This window comes from Cynocephalus volans, chromosome 17 (genome assembly GCF_027409185.1).
Source record: "Cynocephalus volans isolate mCynVol1 chromosome 17, mCynVol1.pri, whole genome shotgun sequence".
NCBI classification, from domain to species: domain Eukaryota; kingdom Metazoa; phylum Chordata; class Mammalia; order Dermoptera; family Cynocephalidae; genus Cynocephalus; species Cynocephalus volans.
In genome coordinates this window covers 43,237,150-43,258,867 of record NC_084476.1, presented here as the reverse complement: position 1 = coordinate 43,258,867, position 21,718 = coordinate 43,237,150, and the positions used below count along the sequence as shown (strand labels likewise).

Genomic DNA, 21,718 nt, shown 5'->3' with positions numbered 1-21,718 from the left:
TCTCTTCTCATATTTCAATACGTTCTAGCTGCACTAGGAAAACCAATTGTCCATTGGTTCTCTGTCTACCATTAAAATGTATCTGTGAAATGGAGATCAACTGACTTCTAAATCAAGAAGGATGGTAAAATTCCTCCCTTTTCAGAAAGCACATGGGTCTGTTTTGTAAGAATTTCATATATAATTACCAGAAATCCTACCCTGAGGCTCAAGATCCTGTTGGCAGTGAGAGGAAAAGGAAATGTGAAATGGGTGATGCAAGCAGACTTAAGCAAGAAAAGGGTAGTAACTGTCAATAACAGACTTTGGGTTGGGACAAGACCAGGTTAAGGAATTAGAGGATAACCACTATACTTTAGCAGATTTTTAATTACTTTTAAGAAACTAGACTAAGTTGTATTGAGAAGATCAAAGGCAAGCCTGTGGCTTGGTAACAATGGGTCTCAAGTTTGTTCAGACCTAGTTTGTCAGTAGAGAGCTTATTTAGATCTTTTAGTATCTCACCCAGTAGGAAATTTCTATCCCAGAGACATAGCTTCAGAGACTATGGATAGAGTTCTGCTTTAAAGATGGTAGCATGAGGAGCCCCTGTGGATCCACTCCACAGCTAAACAAGTAAAACTGGCGAAAACTATAAAAAAATCAACCATTTAAAGTCTTTGGAAATTGTCCTAAGGGCATACATCAAATGAAGAGAAAATCTGAAAATCAGTAAGCAACTGAAAAGGTCTGTGGCATTTGAGCCACAACCTGCTCCCTCACTTCTCCCCTCAGCTCAGCTTGACGGAAACTTCATTCAGGTTAAGTGTTGGCCAAGCAGACAGGGTTTCTTCTCCCCTCATCTCCCAGGCAGGGGTCACTGGGAGGGGCCGACTGCCAACATTTCTTACCCCCTCCAACTCCAAGTTGAGGCTAAATTTCTGGTAAGTGCAGCTGAGAATTTGAGGACTCCCTTCTTCCACCTAGCCTCCACAATAGGATGGAGGCTATTCCCCATTTGCAGTAGAATACTGGGTCCCTGATCTTCCCCCCCACCCCCAGCTCACTCATAGGGCAGAGGTTTTAGCTGAGTGAGAAGCAAGCCAAGAAGACCAGAAGCTATTGTCCCACCCAGTACCCAGAGTAGTGCCTCAGAGACTTTTTTCAGGAGGAGAGGCAGTGCATAAGAAAAAAGAGCTCCAAAGTATTCCCAAAAGAACTATTTGACACAAAGTCTGGCCTAAGGACACTTTAGAAAATAGAAAATAATAACTCCTCTTAATTAAGAGCAATAAGCTAAACTATAGGCCAGCTAGTTCATCAGAGAGAATCAGGGAAAGAGATGGCTAAAAGGAGCTCTCCTAGGGTCAGAACAAACCTCAAAGACTTGCTGCAAATACCACCCTTGCCCAAATTAAATTGGATGAGACTGTGCCCCAGGGCATTGTCAAAAACAATAGAGCTGGCAATTAGTGGAGCCTTAGGGCTGAGGACAATCCAAATGAAGCACACAGTTTAACAGAGATCAGGGAGAGAGACAGTCAAAGAGAGCCCTGCTAAAACCTGTTATCCCAGGATGAGTGTGCACCCCCAGGGTTGTGCTGTCCAAAGAGTGATGCCACAAATGAACAAAATGAAAAACAAGAAAAAAAAAAAAAAACAGAGTGACACCAGTGGCTTCATACTGTAGGAGAAACAGACTTAACTAAAGTAGTCTAGCCAAGTTACAAAACAAGTAAACAAACAAGCAAACCACAAGGAAAGCAACCTGTGGAGAGGGGAAGCATTAACCAAAGTTGCTACAATATACAATTGACCCTTGAACAACATGGATTTGAACTTCGTGAATCCACTTACATGTGGATTTTTTTCAATAAATATATTGGAAAATTTTTTGGAGATTTGCAACAATTTGAAAAAACTCACAAACAGCATGGCCTAGAAATATTGAAAAAATTAAGAAAACGTATGTCATGAATGCATAACATATATGTGGATGCTAATCTATTTTATCATTTACTACCATAAAATATACACATCTATTATGAAAAGTTAAAATTTATCAAAATTTATGCACACAAACAGACCATACATACATGCTATTCACAGTCAAAAGAAATGTACACAAACATATTCTTTTCTCTAGCTTACTTTATTGTAAAAGTACAGTATGTAATACATATAACATACAAAATATGTGTTAATCAACTATTTATGTTATCGGTGAGGCTCCCTTCCAGTCAACAGTAGGCTATTAGTAGTTAAGCTTTTGGGGAGTCAAATGTTATACATAGATTTTTGACTGCACGGGGGGTTGGCGCCCCTAACCCCTGTGTTGTTCAAGGGTCCCCTGTATTAGCTAAAATATTGAATGTCCAAGAAAAAAATTGTGAGGTATGCAAAGAAGTAGGGGAAAAAAGCAGGCAACGGTAACTGCCAGTGAGAGTGACCAGATAGCAGATTTAACAAAGACATTGAGGGAGGGAGGTTTTGGTGATGGACAACAATAATCAGCCACAATGTATATCAACATAATAAAATTTTAAAAAAAGAAAAAAGAAAAAGAAAATCTCAAATAAAACATAGCCTAGAAATAAATAAATAAATAATAAAACTCTGAAATTTGGAAAAAAAAACAAAGACATTGATACCCATTATAAATATGTTCAAAGAACTGAAGAAAACCATGCATAAAGACAGTGTCTCATCAAATAGAGAATATCAGTAAATAGATAGCAATTATAAAAAAGATCCAAATAGAAGTTCTGGAGTTGGAAAGTACAATGGAGAAGTGAATGTGTCTCACTTCAGACACAATGGAGAACACATCACAACTGGAAGGCAGTGGGATGATATATTCAAAGTAGTGAAAGAGAAAAACTGCCAACCAAAAATCTTATATCCCGTGAAACTACCTTCCACGAATGACAAAAGCTGAGAGAAGTTACTGCTAGCAGGCAAGACCTGCATTACAATAAATACCAAAATAAGTTTTTCAGGCTAAAAGCAAATAAACCCAGGAAATTCAAATTCATATGAAAAACAAAGAGCACTAGAAAAGGTAATTACGTAATTAGAATAGACAGTATAAATGCATATTCTTTTTCTCTCAACTGATTTTAAAACAATTATATAAAGTAATATCTATATAATTGTATTGTTAGGCCTGTCTATAGAAATATATTTGACCGTAATATCACAAAGGAGATGGATGGGATCTAAATTGTATGGGAATGAGGAAATGATACCAGATGGTAACTTAGGTCCACAGGCACAAATGAGGAAAACCAGAAATAGTAAATAAGATAAACATTACCAACTATAATTATATACTTGCTCTCTTTCTTTTCTCAACTTCTTTAACAGATATAACATTATATAAAGTTATAATTTTAACAATGTGGTATTGGATTTGTAACACTCATAGATATAAAATGTATAACAATAATAGCACAAAACAGGAGAATTGCACTATATAGGAGTAAAACTTCTGTATCTCACTGGAATTAATATAAATCTGAAGTAGATTCTGGAAAGGTGCATATGTTAAGCCGTAGAGCAGCCATTAAGAAAATAACTCAACCCTTTAAATATGTACAGTTTATTGTATACTAATTATATTTTAGTAAATAAACAAAACCTACACTGAATGGTTTTCTGGTACTACTTAGAAAATTTTAAAAATAGTAGGAAAAAAAGAAAGTAGCTCCAAAAAAGTGTGAAAAATACTGTTAAAGGAATAAAAATGTTTCACTATAGAAAATATTGACTTAATACAAAAGAAAGCAGTAAAGGAGGATTAGATGAACAAAAAAGGCGTTAGACATTCAGACAACTAAAAGTAAAATGGCAGACATAAATCCAACTATATCAATAATAACATTAAATGTGAGTGGATTAAACAAACAAAAGCAGAGATTTTTCAGACTGGACAAAAAAAATAAAGATCCAACTGTATGCTCTCTTCATGAGACAGACTTTAGAGTCAAGAATGCAATGAGGCTGAAAGTTAAAGATGGAAAAAAATGCATCATGTAAACAGTTGCTATAAGAAAGAGACTACAGATGGTCCCCGAGGGGTCCTTGAAATGGGACTTGTCCTATGCCTAGTTTAGTAGAGTGAATGCAGGCCACCCATCACCAGACATTCACAGAACTTGAGTCAGAGAGATTATGGATCATGACTTCTGATTATTTATGATCCCCAGATGTCAAGAGCATTTTAGTAAAGTTATCCATGGCTACAATTTTAAGGAGATCCAAGTCTGACCTAGAGACTTTGGGCCTAAAGAAAGAGTCAGAAGGTCTATTCTTTGACTTAGGCAAAGCATCATGCACTCCAAAGCATATTCCAGTGACCAATGCTAGGCCCTGTACTTATCAGAAAAGGCCCAGCCTGGCAGATGAAGAGAAGATAGGGGGAGAAGCATTGACTACATCCTTCTTCCCTCAATTCTGATTCTGGAGTCACAGAGAGTAGAGGTGGAAGACCAATATGGCTAGTGAATTTGGGAGTATGAAAATGAGTAACTTTCATTCCCAGCTCTTTTCATTTTTATTAAAGATTTCATTCATACCTGTGAAAAGCTCTGCCATGAAGGAGACTGTGGACCATGCTCTCGCACATCAGTTATTTCCTGCAGATGCTCTTTCAGAACAAAGGTAAATCCTAAACAATGCTAGAGTTGTTGCCATCAGTGTCTTTTAAAATGGTGATTATGGGAGGAGAGGAATCAAAATAACTTCAGTTTTATTCCCATCATACTATGATTGAATTCAGCCAGTATATAGTGACACCTACTATGGGCTAGTTGTAGGATTGAGGGGAGGCACAGATTGCAGCACTCAAGGATCAGAGGTCAGTAGTGGGGATAAGGCAAGTTTACAGATAGCTGTATCATATACAAGTGTGATAATTCTAGATGCCTGAAAAGATGAACAATAGCACTTTTGCAAGAAGTTAGCCAACTAAGAAGTTAGAGGGAACACAGTTCACAAGACTGTACTCACTTCTGACACCTACTGCAAGAGTTTAGACAGCTGCTAAATTAGAACAGTCTACATGATCACCCACTTCTGATAACCAACTGCAAGTTCAGTGGTCCACAAGACCACCTTCAAGACTTGATAATTTGGTAGAAGGACTCACCGAGCTCACTGACAGCTGTTGCACTCATGGTTACAGTTTTATTACAAGGAAAGGAAACATATTAAAATCAGCCAAGAGAAGAAATAGGTAGGGCAGAGTCCAAGAAAGTACCAAGTGTGGAGCTTTATTGTGTGACTGCATCAATGTGTGAGTGTGCACAGAGTGTTGCCAACTAGGGAAGCTCACCCAAGCCTGGGTGTTCAGAGTTTTTACTGGGGCTCTATCATGTAGGCATGGTTTACTGCCCGTGTGACTGATCTCAGTCTCCAGTCTCTCCAAAGGTTTATTAATACTGCCAGACCCAAAGACTATCCAGTGTGGCCAGCCTGCTCTTAAAATCATATTATCAGACTACCCATGACCCAAGACTCCAGGCAAACAATGACACTCCCATCATGCATGTCATTCCACTAGGCTTAGATATTACCTCTCAGAAATCAAATACAAAGGCCAGACTTCTCTTTGGGTAAGGTTAAATCTTTACTGTACAACTGTTTTATCAGTTTTCACTTTCTGCCCTGGGTAGTTTTGATCAGACTTTGTGTTATAAAAGAGGCATCTTACCATTTTGAAGTTATGCTGTAGTGCTCATTCTTATGTCTGTAACCTGGAGAGGCAGGAAACCTTCCTATGGAAGTCTTTGAGTGATCCAGCTTGTGGAACACCCTGTGTGTTGAACTGTCCTGCTTTTTGACCTACATCTGGCCATTTCAGTGCATATGAGCACCTGTCCCAGCAGAACACAGGGCAGGATGGAGACAGAATTCTAAATAGTTATCTTTTACAGCCCAAGGTCTGGGCAACAACTGATTTGTAAATGATTCTGAGGTTATAGTTCATAAATTGGAAGCTAGCTTAATATAGATAAGCTTCAGAGAAAAAGAAAAAAATGTAAAAGGAACACAGTTTACATGTGGCAAAAGTTGTATAACAGTGTGTGGAGTTTTTTCCTGAAAGAAATCGCAGTATACATTAGGTAGTGGAGGTATTTCAGATGTCTAGTACAGAACCAGTTTTTACTTCATAAATACCAAATTAAAGACTATGAGATAGTGTGATTTAGTAATCATAAGTTTAGTAATGCCTAGAACACTCTTCATGACCAGGAATTACAAGCATGGTTGGGATGTGTAAGCTAGAAATGGCTGCTGTCACTTTGCTTTTTTCTCAGTGCAGCAATCCCTTTCTCTATCTCTTTGCTTTCTTGCTTCTCATTCACTCTTTGTCCTCTCTCTCTCTAATAGTGGACCCCATGGCAGTGAGTGTATTCTTGAAAAGCTATGTGTAAACTGAATTTTTGCAAATAAAAGTCTTTTCTATAATTGTTGGAGGAGCTCACTAACAATATGAATTCTGTTAAACCCTTTTCACAAAGTGAAAAATCTCCTCAAAAAGCTGATAATTATTACATCATTGTTTAACTAGATTTTTCATGAATATGGATTTTTTAATGAAATGTTTTTGTAATGGAATGGGCTTTTCCACAGAAGTGTTTTTTCTAGATAAATAAAACATTTCTTAAAGCTTCAAAGGTTGCTTTCGTTTCATCACTTTGGTGGGAGTCTTTGAGAAGTGTATGCTATATCTTACTATCTCTTAATAAAGAATGCTGTACTTAAGTTTTCATTGGTAATTCATGTGGAGGGATTAATGAGAGTTCTACCTTTTCCCACATTCATAGATACCACTCCAGCATATAATTTTTTCTGTTCAATCCAGTGTGCTTTGATGGGAGTATTTACTCAAGGAGTTTCATGAGTCACTTTTGCTTTGTATCTGTAGAGAGCATATGGGGAACTTTTTCATATCAATCTCAGCCGATTCATTTTATCTAAAATGTATATTTTCTAGCCAAGAACCTTCAGTTTCTTAGACCTCTTCACATCTGTTGTCAACTCTAGTAGCTTCTTCCCCCCCCACCCCCCCGCCCAGGGTCATTTTTACTAAGAAGGAATGTTTTTTATCATTTTGCTAGCTTCTGATTATGTGGCAACCTGAAAATGACATCAAAGCCAAATTTGGATGTAGATGCTGGGCAGCCATTCGGGCTCATTCTACCCTGCATGACTGACTCGCTCCCCACACACCAGCTAAACCACACTTTATTCAGGATCATGCCTCAGCAGAATTATATGCAATAGACCTTTGGGGACATTCACACACAATTGAAACCACAGTAATGAAACTTTAAAGGCCAAAGATCAGCAGTATTCCACTTTGCTACACTTCAGCAATGTTGTCAGGGGCGCCCTTGAATATAGAGCTGTTGGCTGCTGCATTAAATGGCCTCAGATTATTACCTATTTTCAATTTTTACATCTGCTTTTTATGGCTTTTCTGTCTGCACCCTTGTCAGGCAATTACTTCTCTTTGCTTTGCATGCCTTTAGCAGCCCCTCTTTCCATTCGGATTTTATAATTCCTAATCTGCTCTGAGTTTGGAGACCAGACCACAAAGATTGTTAGAACTGCATTTGATGAAAAGTCAGTTAACCTGGGGTCACGTTGTTGTAAATAAAGTGTGTTAATATAGGGACTGGACTAGCTCCAGGCAAGTGAAGTTGGTGAATAAGTGACTGTCAGAGAAATACAGGGTATTTGGGATAGACGTGTTACATTTAGCACTGTACTATAGTTGTGTTGTTTCAGTTATTCCTGAAGTTGTTACTGTTTCTTTTCCTTTTTCTGTAGGAGCTTCCTTGTACCAGTCTCAAAAGTGAAGGTAAGACTGGGAAGGGTAATGAGGGAATTTTCTGAGGTGAAAGTAATGTTCTATCTCTTGATAGGGGTTTGGGCTATGTATTTGTCAGTATTCAGTGAAGGTACACTTAAGATTTGTGCATTTCATGGTATAAGTTTTACTTCAAAAGAAAAGAGAATCATAAATTGAATTCTAATTAATAAAATACTGAAAAATTTAGGTTAAGTGTACTCATGCCTAGAGTTTGTTTTGAAATGCAATTAAAAAAAATAAATTGATGAATGGATAAAAGAATGGATAAATATGGGAAAAAAATTATGTTAATAATAGAATATAGGTAGAGTGTATATAGGTGTTCACTGTAAAATTGCTTCAACTTTTTTATATGTTTGAAATTTTCATAATAAAATGTTGGGGGAACAGGGAGGGAAGGTAAATAATACCCTAAGGAAGTAAACTTTATGTACTGACTCTGATGCTTGATCCTCTTAAGGCTTGATAGGACTGCTGGATACCTAGAGCAGGGTTTCAGCTAGCAGCCTTCTTATTTGTCTCTTCCGTAGTCCTTAATCCTGATTTCATACTCTTGGTTCTGTCCCTGTTTTGATAGCCGTCACATAGTCTTGCTTAAGTCACCTTAAAACATTTTTGGAAAAGTGATGGGAGATAAGAACGTGCAAAATAAAAGCTCTTATTTTAGTCAGGAAGAAAGCTGAAGTACTTTGAAAACAAATCTCAAATATTACTTTACCCATTTCAGCATCTAGTCCAATTTTTCTTTAGGTAAAATTTATATAACATAGAATTAACCATTTTAAAGTATACAATTCACTGGCATTCAGTATATTCACAGTGTTGTGCAACTATTACCTCTATATAGTTCCAAAACCTTTTCCACTCCCTGAAAGGAAACCCTGTATTTTTTTTTATTTTTAAAAACTGCCTTTATTACAAATTTAAAAGGCTAGAGAAGCTCCTATTTCCCCGCCCAAAGAGTTCATAAACATGTACAGCAGAGCTAATTCATTTTTAAAAGACATTATTAAAAAGGCAAAAGATAGCATTCGTACACATTAGTCCAACTTCTAAGAGGTAGCGCAATCCTCATGTAGTCAGAGTACCAAGGTTACTAAGGTTACCTTAACCACCAGAGTTTATAGCTCAATTTCTTCATTGAAGACCAAGGTATAAAAATGTTATAATCCAACAGAGTTATAATCCAAGGGACACTTCTTGATGGGGCCCCAAATTTTCCACTTGAGATGTTGAGTTTTTCTTTTCCAGTAGCCCTTGGGATGGAAATCCTGTATTTATTAAACATTCCTTCCCCACTCAGCCATTGCCCAGCAACCACTAATCTTCTTTCTGTTTTTACAGATTTACCTTTTCTGAGTATTCCATATAAGAGGAGTCATGTAATACATAACCTTTTGTGCCTGGCTTCTTTCACTTAGCATGTTTTTGAGGTTCATCGTATTGTAATGCATATCAGTACTTCATTCCTTTTTATGGCTGAATAATATTCCATTTATGAGTATACCACATTTTATTTATCCATTCATCGGTTGATAAATAGTTGTATTGTTTCCACCTTTTTGGCTGTTGTAAATAGTGCTACTATGAACATTTGTACACAAATTTTTGTTCGAATACCTGTTTTCAGTTCTTTCGGGTATATACCTAGGAGTAGAATTGCTGGATCCTATGGTAATTCTGTGTTTAATTTTTGAAGAACTACCATACTGTTTTCCACAGTGCCTGCACCATTTTACATTTCTACTGGCAATGTTATGAGGGTCCCAATTTCTCCCCATCCTTGGCAACACTTGTTATTTTCTGGGTTTTTTAAATTATAGCCATCCAAAGTACGTGAAATGATATCTTGTGGTTTTGGTTTGCATTTCTCTAATGACTGATGTTGTTGAACATTTTTTCATGTACTTTCTGACTGTTTGTATATCTTCTTTGGAAATGGGTCTCTTCAGGTCCTTTGCCTATTTTTTAATTGGATTGTTTCTTTTTGTTGTTGAGTTGAAAGAGTTCATTATATATTTTGGATCCTAGACCCGTATGAAATATATGACTTGCAAATATTTTCTCCTGTTATGTGAGTCGTCTTTTCACTTTCTTGATGGTTTCCTTTGATGTACAAAAGCTTTTGGTGAAGTCCAACTTATACATTTTTTTCTTTTGTAGCTTGTGACTTTGGTATCCTAGCCACTTCTGAAAGTATATCTGTAGGAAGGGTTCCTTAAAATGGAATTACTACTTAAATTTTTGATACATACACATGTACTCTTAAAGTTTATATGCCCATCTCTTGGGTCCACCTTTTTCTTCACACCTTCACCCATACCATATACTCGTATTTACCCGGTCTTACTGTTTTCTATTTTTTGACAATTTGACAGGAGAAAAATTATATCTTATTTTAGTATGCATTTTCACCATCACTAATTTATTTACATTAGTAATTTGTATTTCTTTAGTCTGTATTCACTCAAATATTTGTTGAATGAATGTTCATATCCTTTGCCTGTTTTTTTTTTTTTAATTGGCCACAGCAGATGCTACATTTATTTGTGACAAGAGGTGCAACAAGAAACGATTGTGCGGACGACATAAATGTAATGAGATATGCTGTGTGGTAAGTAGACTTATCATTGGGCACAATCAGATTCCAGTCATCCAGCACCTGGGCTTCTGGAAGCCTCAGCCATCTGGAATGCAGCCTGGATTTAGAAATCATTGAGAGCGTCCCCTAAGCAGCATTCAGAGATCTCTTATAGTCCCAACTTCTGCTCAGCAGAGAGATGGACTGGGCATTTTTAGGCCTCAGGCCCCAGAATCCAAAACCAATAGATGATTACACAGTCCTTTCTCTGCAGGGTATTGTGTGTTGTTCCAACACAAACTGGCCTGGACTTAGCAACTCAGGCTTTAGGTGTCTTGTATTCCTTGGATCAGATTAGTAGGCAAAATGAGTATGCATTATTTATTTATTTTTTTATTTTTTTAAAGATGACCGGTAAGGGGATCTTAACCCTTGACTTGGTGTTGTCAGCACCACACTCTCCCAAGTGAGCCACGGGCCGGCCCAGTATGGCATTTTTTAAAGGAGCAAGTTTCATTTATTTGAACTATTCACTTCTGTGGGACTAATTAAAGGAAGTACTACCTGGCTATTGGTACTGTGTTATCTTGTCATATATACATATGCATATATGTGTATGTACATGTATGTATATAAAATACATAATTGTTATTTTAAAATTTTATATAGTGACAAGGTGAAGAGTGATGAAATTGTGCTGTATTCCAAGACTTACAAACTGGTGTTTCAAGGCCTAAACTGTTACTCTTATTATTGAAAATTTCAGACACACACAAAAGTAGAAACTAGTATTGTGAGTCCTTTATACACAACATCTAGCTTCAGCAGTGATCAACTCATGACTAATCTTGTACTCCCCCTTCCATGGTTATTTTGAAGCTATTCCCAGGCTTCGTGTTATCCATAAATGTGTAGAGCTTTATTTTTATGAATCTTGTTGTTGTTTATGGAAATCATAAAACGGAGACCGTTCTGTGAACAAATATTGATCTATCTTTCCAGGATAAGGAGCACAAGTGTCCTTTGATTTGTGGGAGGAAACTCCGTTGTGGTCTTCATAGGTGTGAAGAACCTTGTCATCGTGGGAACTGTCAGACTTGCTGGCAAGCCAGTGAGTGTCTTCGCTGTATACTTTATTATAAGAGTTTTCTAGAAATTCAGGCATAATGTATTTTGAGAAATCGATTTGCTTAGATTGTTGTGGATTATTGAACTAAGGCTTAGTATTTCAGATATGTTGAGACTTTTTAAAAAATTTTATTCCTACTGTTGTATTGTAGTCCCTGAATGTTTGGAACTTGGGATGTGAGCAATGATCCTGAAATGGGGCTTGGTTCACTAATGGATTCCTCCTCTGCTACCTGCCTCTTATATATTATTGACCTAGGTTTTGTTCTCAGCAATCTTCTTTCTCTGTATTATTAGCAGCAGTTTGCAAGCTTTTTGTTCTAAGGACTTATCTACATTCTTAAAAATTATTGAGGACTCCAAGGAGCTCTTTTTATGTGAATTATATCTATCTATATCTACCATATTAGAAATTCAAACTGAGAAATTTAAAAAATAATTTATTAGTTCATTTTAAGATAATAGTAATATATCCGTTGCATGTTAACATAAATAACATTTTTAAAAAAAAATAAAGCTGTATTTTCTTATAAATAGTAAGAATAGTATATGCCTAGTTTTATAGAAGATAGCTGGATTCTCATGTCTGCTGCTGCATTCAGTCTGTTGCCATATTGTCAAGGCATATGAGAAAAATCTAGACTCATGCAGATAATGAGTTGGAAAAGGGAAAAGTGCTTTAAAACCTTTTTGAAATAATTGTAGATATTCTTCTTTAATATTACACCAAAAATCAATCACTTCAGAAAGGAGTTGAATGTTTTTGTTCTCTGTCACATTAAAATTCATTGGTATCTCTTATACTTTGAATAGAGTTTCTACCCATGCATCGTTTTATAACAGCATGCATTGGTCATTTGGAAAATAGTTGTTCATTGGGTTATATAGAACTTTGACATGTTGACAAATTTTGTATTACAGTATTAAAAACTCACAGTCATTAATATAACCTCCAATCTAGTCAGAAATGTGTTGGCTGATAAGTTTTTTTTTTTTTTTTTTTCCTGACCTGTAAGGGGATCGCAACCCTGGGCACGGTGTGGTCTGCACCACGCTCAGCCAGTGAGCACACCAGCCATCCCCATGCAGGATCCGAACCCGCGGCCTTGGCGCTCCCAGCGCCGCACTCTCCCGAGTGAGCCACGGGCCCGGCCCTAGTCAGAAATGTGTTGGGAAAAGTATTGGGAAGTTGTCAGGCTCATGGGGTAAATGGAACACTTTATATCTGTCCATGCCTTTTTCACCAGCTCAACTTTAATAAAAGTATAATGAAATAAAAAACGTTTTTTAAAGTAGCATTCTAAAAACTTCTCTAAAAATAAAAGCAAAAAAATAATGTGTTTATGTATACATATGTGTGTGCACATCCCAAACTCATGGTGTTTCACCTGCTGTTCACCAGGTTTTGATGAATTAACCTGCCACTGTGGCGCATCGGTGATCTACCCTCCAGTTCCCTGTGGTACTAGGCCCCCTGAGTGTACCCAGACCTGTGCCAGAGTTCATGAATGTGACCATCCAGGTAAGTCCCATCTTGCCTCCGCACGTCAAGAGTCTGGTCACAATGTGTCATTTAGGATGTTGCTGTGTGACTCTCTTCCCTGCTTTGAGGTTACGCTTTTTTGGCTTCCCCTTGCTCCCTGTGCTCAGGGGCTGCTTCTATGAAGGTGGCTCAGATCTTGGCCACAATTGGGAATCACAGTGCCCTCCACTACTTTACTCTGTGGATGTCACATACACCCAAAAGGTTGGAAGAAGCCCCAGCTGGTCATGTCTTTTAGGGACTTTTCTTCTTTCTTCGTGGCCTCCACTTTTGGTGCATATTTCAAAGTTGAGGATCTTTACAAAATTAAAAGTAATTTGATTTTGTTGTTTTAGAAGCAATGTATGTTTATTACATAAAAAGAAAGAAAGAAATTTCTGTTTTCTTCAACTTTTTTTTGTATATAAAATCCACTTCCCTTGCTTGGCTCACTGGAACGATTATTCTATTTTATGGAATAATATGTTGCCCAATTCTAGAATTGCAGTAAAACCAATTGAGATCTTTAACTGAAAAAAAAGAAAGAAAATAGAAATAAAGTAAAAAACTTGAAATTAAGTCTCTTATGTCATCTTCTAAGAATTACACCTTAGTTTGTATTTTTCAGGGTCTTTTTTTATGTGCAAGTATATATATTTGCTTTTTTTTTTTCTAAAATAAAAGTGGGATCCTACTGAATTTAGTGATTTTAACTAGCTTCTTTTCCTCTTACTATTTTATTTTTTAATCCCTCTCCTTGTCAATGAATATTTTTCTCCAACATAGATTTTTAATGGCAGCAGAGTGTTATTTTACATGGATGGACCACAATTCATTCAGTCAGTCCTGTGTTGCTGGACATTTAAGTTGTTTCCACTTTTTCTCTGATAAACTGCTATTGACATCAGGCCAACAGCTACTTGATATCACCCACTTTCCATGTCTGTACAGTCTAGTTGCTGCCTTTCATCTAGAACTATGTTGGGCCCATCATTTTATTTTACCAAGTCCCAGAGGCAACCCTGAAATAACTCACGGCACCAGATTTCATACCTAGAGTAAGTCTGGCTATATGATTCAGGCTTACAAGTAGATGATCAGCTCTCGGTTTTTTAAGTTAATAGAATAAAACAGAATTAAGCAAATTGTTCATAAAATGAAAAGTCTCTTTCTTCTCTGGGGACCTTAGGATGGCACTCCTAGCATAGTTTGTAAATCTGTGCTATGGCGTTCATACCAGCACAAAGTAAATGTCCAGGCCAACACCCACCCATTCCTTCTTTTTACATTTACTTGCAAATGTTACAGAAAAAGTCCAAATCCTGCTGGGCAATGTCTGTAGTAAGTACTTCAGCATTTGTGAATTGTGCTGTTTTAGCCTGCTTTCGTTCAGCATTCATTTCAGTTTTCTTGAGTTTGTGTTGTATATCCAGTATGGTGTCAGACAGAGGGGAGCTTCATAGGAAGAAAAAAATAGCCCATAACCTTGAGGGTCTTATGTTCTCCCGAGAGAAAGAAGATGGTAATTACAAACACATGACACAACCAACCTTTACATGCAGATGGGCCAGATAACATGGAGCAAGCCATCTGTGTAAGAACTAAGACATCAGGGAGTGTGAAGGACAGCAGGGCAGAGTGTGGTCCACCAAGGAAGGCTTTGTTGTAGGAGACAAGTTTTGGTGAACTTCCCCTTACTGGCCATAATAAAATTGAAAGGAGTCAGTAGAAGCATTTTAGATGGAATAAATAGCAAAGATTTCTGAGCAAAGATGAACAGTTGCTGTGTAAGATGGTGCCAAAGAATGACAAGTACAACGGACACACCATGAGGCTGTGCTGCAAGAGATGAGGTGGGAAAGCCTCCCTCTCTGCTTCGTGTTTTGGCATGTCTCTTCCCCCCTCAGCTGGGATTCCTTTTCTCACTCATGCTCATCCTTCAGCACTTTACTTTTTAGTTTCCTGTGACCATTTTTAAAAAGTACTCCCAGCTCCTGAATTTAAAAATTCCATGTTATATGACATTTATAATATGTATAATAGTTTATGTGGCTTTATTTAGAAAGTATTCCTGATGTTAGTTTTCTCTTTCTGCAGTGTATCATTCTTGTCATAGTGAGGAGAAGTGTCCCCCTTGTACCTTTCTAACTCAGAAGTGGTGCATGGGCAAACATGAGGTAAGTTTTCTCTGTCAAGCCAGAGATTTATGATTTAATTACTTAAAAATTGCTAGTTCATCATTTCTCAAAGTAAATATAGTCCAAGAAGCAGAAGCTTTTCTGTTGACACTTTAAAAAATTTTTTTTCAAAGTATAATTTGCATACTGTAAAATTTACCCCTTTTAGTGTGCAGATCTGTGAAATTTAACAAAAGCATACATACAGGCATGTAACGACCATCACAATTATGGTGTAAAATAGTTCATTTGCCCCCAAACATTTCTTCCTACCTTTCTATAGTCACTCTCCCCCCACCTCCAGGACCTGGCAACCAATGACCTGTTTGTTCTGTGTCCCAGTAATTTTTTCCACAATGTCACATAAATGGAATCCTACAGTAGATAGCATTTTGAATGTGTTCTGCTGTTATTTTTTTAAAGATCCTGGTTACAACCAAATGAAATGCAGCCAGTTGTCCTTTAGAGCACGTACTGTGTTCATAGACAAGTTCTAGGTTAACCAGTGTGGGAAGAGATTGCTGGCCTAGGAAAAGGTGTTTTAGTGAAAGCATCCCAAGAGTAGAAGTGGGCTCTCCACCAGCTGCCACTGTTTCTTCTCTCTAGGCTCTATGCAGCTTCCTATCCTGACAACCTGGCCAAAGTTCCCTCCTCCAGTCTCACCATATTGCCAGTATCCTGAAGGACTTTCGCCCTGATTCTTAACCTCTAAGCCGTTTTTGGCATTGTCAACCATAGACTCTTTAAAACACTCAAAATTTTAAATGTTGGCCAACATTTTTTGAAACTGTCTTGATATCTGTAACAACATGCTTTTGTATTCTTTTCTTATCTTGATGGGCATAATTTTCTCCACTTATTTCCTATGGCTGGTTCTCAAGTCCTTGTTATTTATTCTTTCTCTATAAATCTCACTTCCTCTGCAAGTTTATCCATGTATCATCTTTGTGTTGATGACTTATTCAAACTTCACTCAATAGATATTAATTGAATACCTACTATGTTCTAGGTAACAGGCTAGGTTTGGGTGATTCAAAAGTGAACAGGACTGATGTGATCCCTGCCGTTTGTGGAGCCTTCACTCTGGGGTGGAAGGCAGACATGTAAACAGGCAGTTATAAGTGCAGTAGCATGGGAAATACAGAGTACTGAAAGAGATAGAAAGGGTCTCTACCCAGGGAAGGCATTCTGGAGGAAGTGACATCCTAAAGCATAGTGAGAAGATAGGCAAGTAATATTGGGAGGAGATGACAGAGGTCACAGCATGTGCAAAAGTGATCCCAAGCACCCTAGTAGTAGAATAAGTAAGTGTTTAATGATTGGGAACTACATTCTACCAAAATACTGATTCCAAAATAATTGGAAGCATGTATGTCCTAGACATTAGAGGCCTCTTCAAGGGTAGATGTTATGTGTCACTGGAGAAGAAGTGTATTCCTCATTTTGAGGATTCTTGAAAGAATTTGAGTTAATTTACATGAGTAACTGTTAGCCCCACAGGAATAAATTTTCAGCATCTTTTTCCTGCAGTGGGGAAGCCTGGAAGTAGGCAGTTTCTCAAGAAAAAATGAGTTAAGGGTTCCATGGCCTGCTGCCTCTTAATTTTTTAAATGACAGGGCTGCCTGAAGCTATAGAGACCATGAGTTGGGAGATGTGAAGAGAGTTGAATATTTAATTGCATCATACAGCCCTGCTAGCAGTCTCAGAACCCTGGACCCAAGGGTTCCTCCCAACCCCGAGCATATGTAAAGGTTAATCTGTTAATTCAGCACTGTAGCAGTTTGGAAATGAGGACAAAGATTATCTGATCCTCCCAATTGGTCATAGCATTTTTCAGGTATTCCCTAGTTATCTGGTTGCCCACCTTGGAAAGTTTATGTCTCAGATCACACTAGGCTGCTACCACAAATCCTTTTGGATCATAACAAGCATATTATTAAAGTTCAGATTTATTTTTCTTTCAAACTAACCTTTCAGACTTTGAAAATCAAACAAATTTTTTTCAAAAAGAGCTTTTAAAAAATACTTACTTAAAAGATTTTTTGTCGGTTCAGAAATGCTTTAAAAGGAAGTTAAAACTTATCCCAAATCCCACATGGAGATGAGACTCTGGCTACTTCTGTCTCTCCTAGTTACGAAGCAACATCCCCTGTCACCTTGTTGATATCTCTTGTGGATTACCCTGTGGTGCAGCGCTACCATGTGGGATGCACAAATGTCAGAGACTCTGTCACAAAGGAGAGTGTCTTGTGGATGAGGCCTGCAAGCAGCCCTGCACCTGCCCCAGAGCTGACTGTGGCCACCCATGTATGGCACCCTGCCACCCCAGCTCACCCTGCCCTGTGACTGCATGTAAAGCCAAGGTACGTAATCCTGACTTCAGATGGGTCATCGACTGTGCTTCTGGGGCTGCCAGTGAGTCCAGAGCTGTCTGCAGCAGCCCCTGGCATGCATCTAAATCAGGGATCATTGGCCAGCCCCGTGGCGCACTCGGGAGAGCACGGCGCTTGGGCGCGCAGCGGCGGTCCCACTGCGGGTTCGGATCCTGTATAGGAATGGCCGGTGCACTCACTGGCTGAGCGTGGTGCGGATGACACCAAGCCAAGGGTTGCGATCTCCTTACTGGTCACAAAAAGAGGAAAAAAAAACTAATTTAAGGCCGGCCCATGGCTCACTCGGTAGAGTGCGGTGCTGATAACACCAAGGCCACGGGTTCGGATCTTATATAGGGATGGCCGGTTTGCTCACTGGTTGAGCGTGGTGCTGACAACACCAAGCCAAGGGTTGAGATCCCCTTACCGGTCATCTTTTAAAAAAAATAAAAAATAAATAAATCAGGGATCATTGGTTGCAAGGAACTGCAAATTAAGTTAGCAAGAGAAAGGTGGCATAAATCATACAAATTCCAGTGTGGCATGGCCTTTTAGTTCAGCAAGTAGCCACTGCCTCCTGACCACAGACTGTGTCTCCATTAGATCAAATTCTCAGTACAGGCTAATTGCCCACTCCATTTAGTCATGAAATTTTTGAATGTCTGTATTGTGCAAACCATTGTGCAAGGTGCTGGGGCTAAGCTAGTGAACAAGAGACACACGGCCCCTTACAATTTGATGGGACAGATACTCACTGAATAATTACTCAAATAACTAATTTCAACTGTGATGTCTAGAGGAGTGGTTACACCCTTGTAGAGGGTGCTATGAGAACATGTAAATGGGTGACTTAGCCCAGTCTGAGGGATCAAGCAAGATCCCCCTGAGGAGGTGACAGCAGAGGGATGAGGTGGAGTTGGCCTCGGTGAGGTATCCACCTCTAGTTCACTGGTAAAATGTCCATTCTAGACTGGTTCCTTCAGCCAGGATTAAGAACAAAGGTAGTTTCCAGAAAGGGGCACTATGGACTAGGCATTTTCCTCGTAGGATGTTAGCTACCACCTTATCAATTCACGTATGTGGTTAAGCTGCTTCCATCTTGGAAGGTGGCCACTCACTGTCTCTGTATTCTCTGCCACTTTTATTTGAGAGCCTTTTTTTTTTTTTTTTTTTTTTTTTAAAAGATGACCGGTAAGGGGATCTTAACCCTTGACTTGGTGTTGTGAGCACCACGCTCAGCCAGTGAGCAAACCGGCCATCCGTATATGGGATCCGAACCCGGGGCCTTGGTGTTATCAGCACCGTACTCTCCCGAGTGAGCCACGGGCCGGCCCAATTTGAGAGCCTTTAAAAGTGAAACCTACTTATTCACATGGTTCCCATGTTCTAAAAATCACTGCATATTAATTACATTAATTTCAGGTAGAGCTACAGTGTGAATGTGGACGAAGAAAAGAGATGGTGATTTGCTCTGAAGCCTCCAGTACTTATCAAAGGTTAGTTCTACTTAAATGTTAACAATTGGTGGATCTAGGTGAGGGGGACACATGTGTTTATTGTAGGATCCTTGCAACTTTTCTAGAGGTTGGAAAGTTTTTTAAATAAATTTTTTTAAATGTAGTTTCTCCAATTCAAAGAAAAAGTGCTGCTTTCTGTCCCTTCTTTCCCTAACTTTAATTTTTAAAATAACTTTTTTGTTTTTCCTCCTCCTTCTTCCTCTTTCTCGTTTTTCCCCCCTTTTGGTCTATGACATTATGAGATAAGAAGAGAAGATGTCCTGAAGTTAGATGAATTGCTTTAACATCCCACCACTTGTCAGTGGCACAGCCACAGCTAAGTCCCATGCTCCTTCCCTGGTGTGGGGGTTTCTAATTGTTCTGAGAGGTATCTTTGCAGCCTCCTGAAGTCTTGAGGCCTGTGTGGTCATACAGGGATCTGAGTACAGAGGTGGAGGTGTAAGGGAATGAATAGTAGTATGTACCTACGTTTAGATGTGGAGATGTGCCATGAATGTGGGACTTCAGGAGTATGCAGTCATCAGATTGGCTGTGTTTGAAAACCTACCAAGTGCCAGGCCTGCATGCTCAAGGAAGTACTGAGGATCTATTTCATTGCTTCCTGTGTAGCTTCTTAGAATCCAATTGAGAACATATGATGTAAACATGTAGGTAGTTCATAATAGATGGGTTTCCAAGGCCATACAAGCTGTTGTATGGTGGATTTGCCTTGAAAGCGGTCTTCTGTATCCCTAGCGTGGGGAGGTTCTTGCAAAACTCTGTACCTCTTCTTCCCTTTCTTTTTTATATTTCAGAATAGCTGCTATTTCCATAGCCTCTAAAATAACAGACATGCAGCTTGGAGATTCAGTGGAGATCAGCAAGTTAATTACCAAGAAAGAAGTTCACCAAGCCAGGTAATTTTTAAAATGTGTGTATATACTTCTTTATCCAATTAAACAATTTCTAGAGGGCATGGGTTATTTATTTATCTCACTCCCCCACAGCAGAGCTTAAACACGCAGTAGGTGTTCAATAGACATTTGATGTTAAGGACAACACCCACTACAACCCCAATGTGTCCTAATCAGGATATAGCTAAGACCAGAGAAAACTTTTCCAGGCTTCACCCCAGACATCAGCCAGAGAAAGCGAGACTAGAGGTGTCTAGTCTAATGCACAGGAAAATAGAGAGCCAAGTGGTGGCTGCATCTAGAGAGGGAGGTAGGGCTGTCAGAGAGGCACTTGGGAAGCATTTGGGGGGCTAAGCTGGCAGAGCACTCTGAAGCTTGCCTAAGAACTCCTAGACTCCCATAACCCAGAAGCCTGCCTACCTGTCCTTGGGAGGGACTTCACACAGCATTTCTGGATTGGGGTTCAGGGAATATGAGATTCCCAGGGCAGGGAGTACTAGTGGAACCTGAAGAGTGGGTGACCTCACAGGTTGCTTCCTGGCCTGAGGGGATGTCTTTTGGCAAGAGTCTGCTATATTTCCAGCTTGACTTTCTTGCTGGATAAGAGCTGTAAAACCTATACCCTGACTTTATTTTTTTTGTTTGCTTATCAAGGCTAGAGTGTGATGAGGAGTGTTCAGCCTTGGAAAGGAAAAAGTAAGTAGTTGCAACTGCTTTTTTTCTCCTTGCCCTTGTGAAATTGATGGGCCGGAGCAGTCCTTCCTTCAAGCATTCAGTCAGTACCTGCTCTAAGTCTTTTACTGCTATCAAAGAGGAAGAAAAATTTGATCATCAAAAATTGAATTGTTTAAGGGTAAACTACTTAGGTGATTTCAGCATATTTCAGAAACATGAGCTGTGTGATTTGGAACATAATGGGACATCACATGCCACAGCATACCTATTCAGTGACTGGCCTAATTCCTCACTCCAACAGAGATAAGGGGCTTAAAACAAGGTTTATTGAACTTTCGTATTGAAGTATAGCATACATATAGAAGATTAGAAGTGTACACATCAGTGAATTATCACAAAGTGAATACAATGGTATAACCAAGCACTCAGGTCAAGAAATAGAAAATTACCAGAATCCTCTCTTGTACTCCACAAAGATATAACCACTATCCTGACTTATGACACTTTAGATTAGTTTTGTCTGTTTTTGAACTTTATGTAAGTGATGAAATCATATAGTTTGTATCATTTTTGTCTGACTTCTTTCATTACATTTGTGACATTCATTCCTATTGTTGCAGGTAACATTACTTTATTCATTTTCATTTCTGCATGATATTTTATTGTATTGATATGTTATAATTCATTTATCCATTCTACTATGAATGTATACTTGTGTTGTTATAAGTATTGGGCTATTAAAAAAAAAAAGTAAATAATGCTGTTAAGAACATTCTTATACTTTTTTTGCTGTTTATTTCTATACATATCTGTTGAATATAAACTTAGGAATAGAATTGCTGATTAATAGGGTTTGTGTTATGTTCATCTTCAGTAGATTCTGCCAATGTGTCCAAAGTGGTTGTACAGAATTACACTGTCACCAGCAAGGTGGTAATTTCTGCTGCTACACATTTTCATCAGCACTTGGAATTGTCAGTCTTTTTAATTT

General features: G+C 38.5%; 1 protein-coding gene across 3 annotated transcripts in view; it reads left to right on the top strand.

The window, feature by feature from the left end:
* The window catches only part of NFX1 (nuclear transcription factor, X-box binding 1), a 76,525-nt gene that overhangs the window by 42,334 nt on the left and 12,473 nt on the right, over positions 1–21,718 (top strand). For 2 of the 3 annotated variants that reach the window (XM_063082116.1, XM_063082118.1), the window contains 10 exons: positions 4,544–4,641; positions 7,819–7,849; positions 10,393–10,475; positions 11,445–11,553; positions 12,973–13,092; positions 15,190–15,269; positions 17,403–17,633; positions 19,065–19,138; positions 19,954–20,055; positions 20,707–20,748. In XM_063082116.1, the coding sequence (XP_062938186.1) occupies positions 4,544–4,641; positions 7,819–7,849; positions 10,393–10,475; positions 11,445–11,553; positions 12,973–13,092; positions 15,190–15,269; positions 17,403–17,633; positions 19,065–19,138; positions 19,954–20,055; positions 20,707–20,748 (970 nt within the window). The remainder of the gene's footprint in view (positions 1–4,543; positions 4,642–7,818; positions 7,850–10,392; positions 10,476–11,444; positions 11,554–12,972; positions 13,093–15,189; positions 15,270–17,402; positions 17,634–19,064; positions 19,139–19,953; positions 20,056–20,706; positions 20,749–21,718) is intronic. The other variant, XM_063082117.1, reaches the window with a different exon arrangement.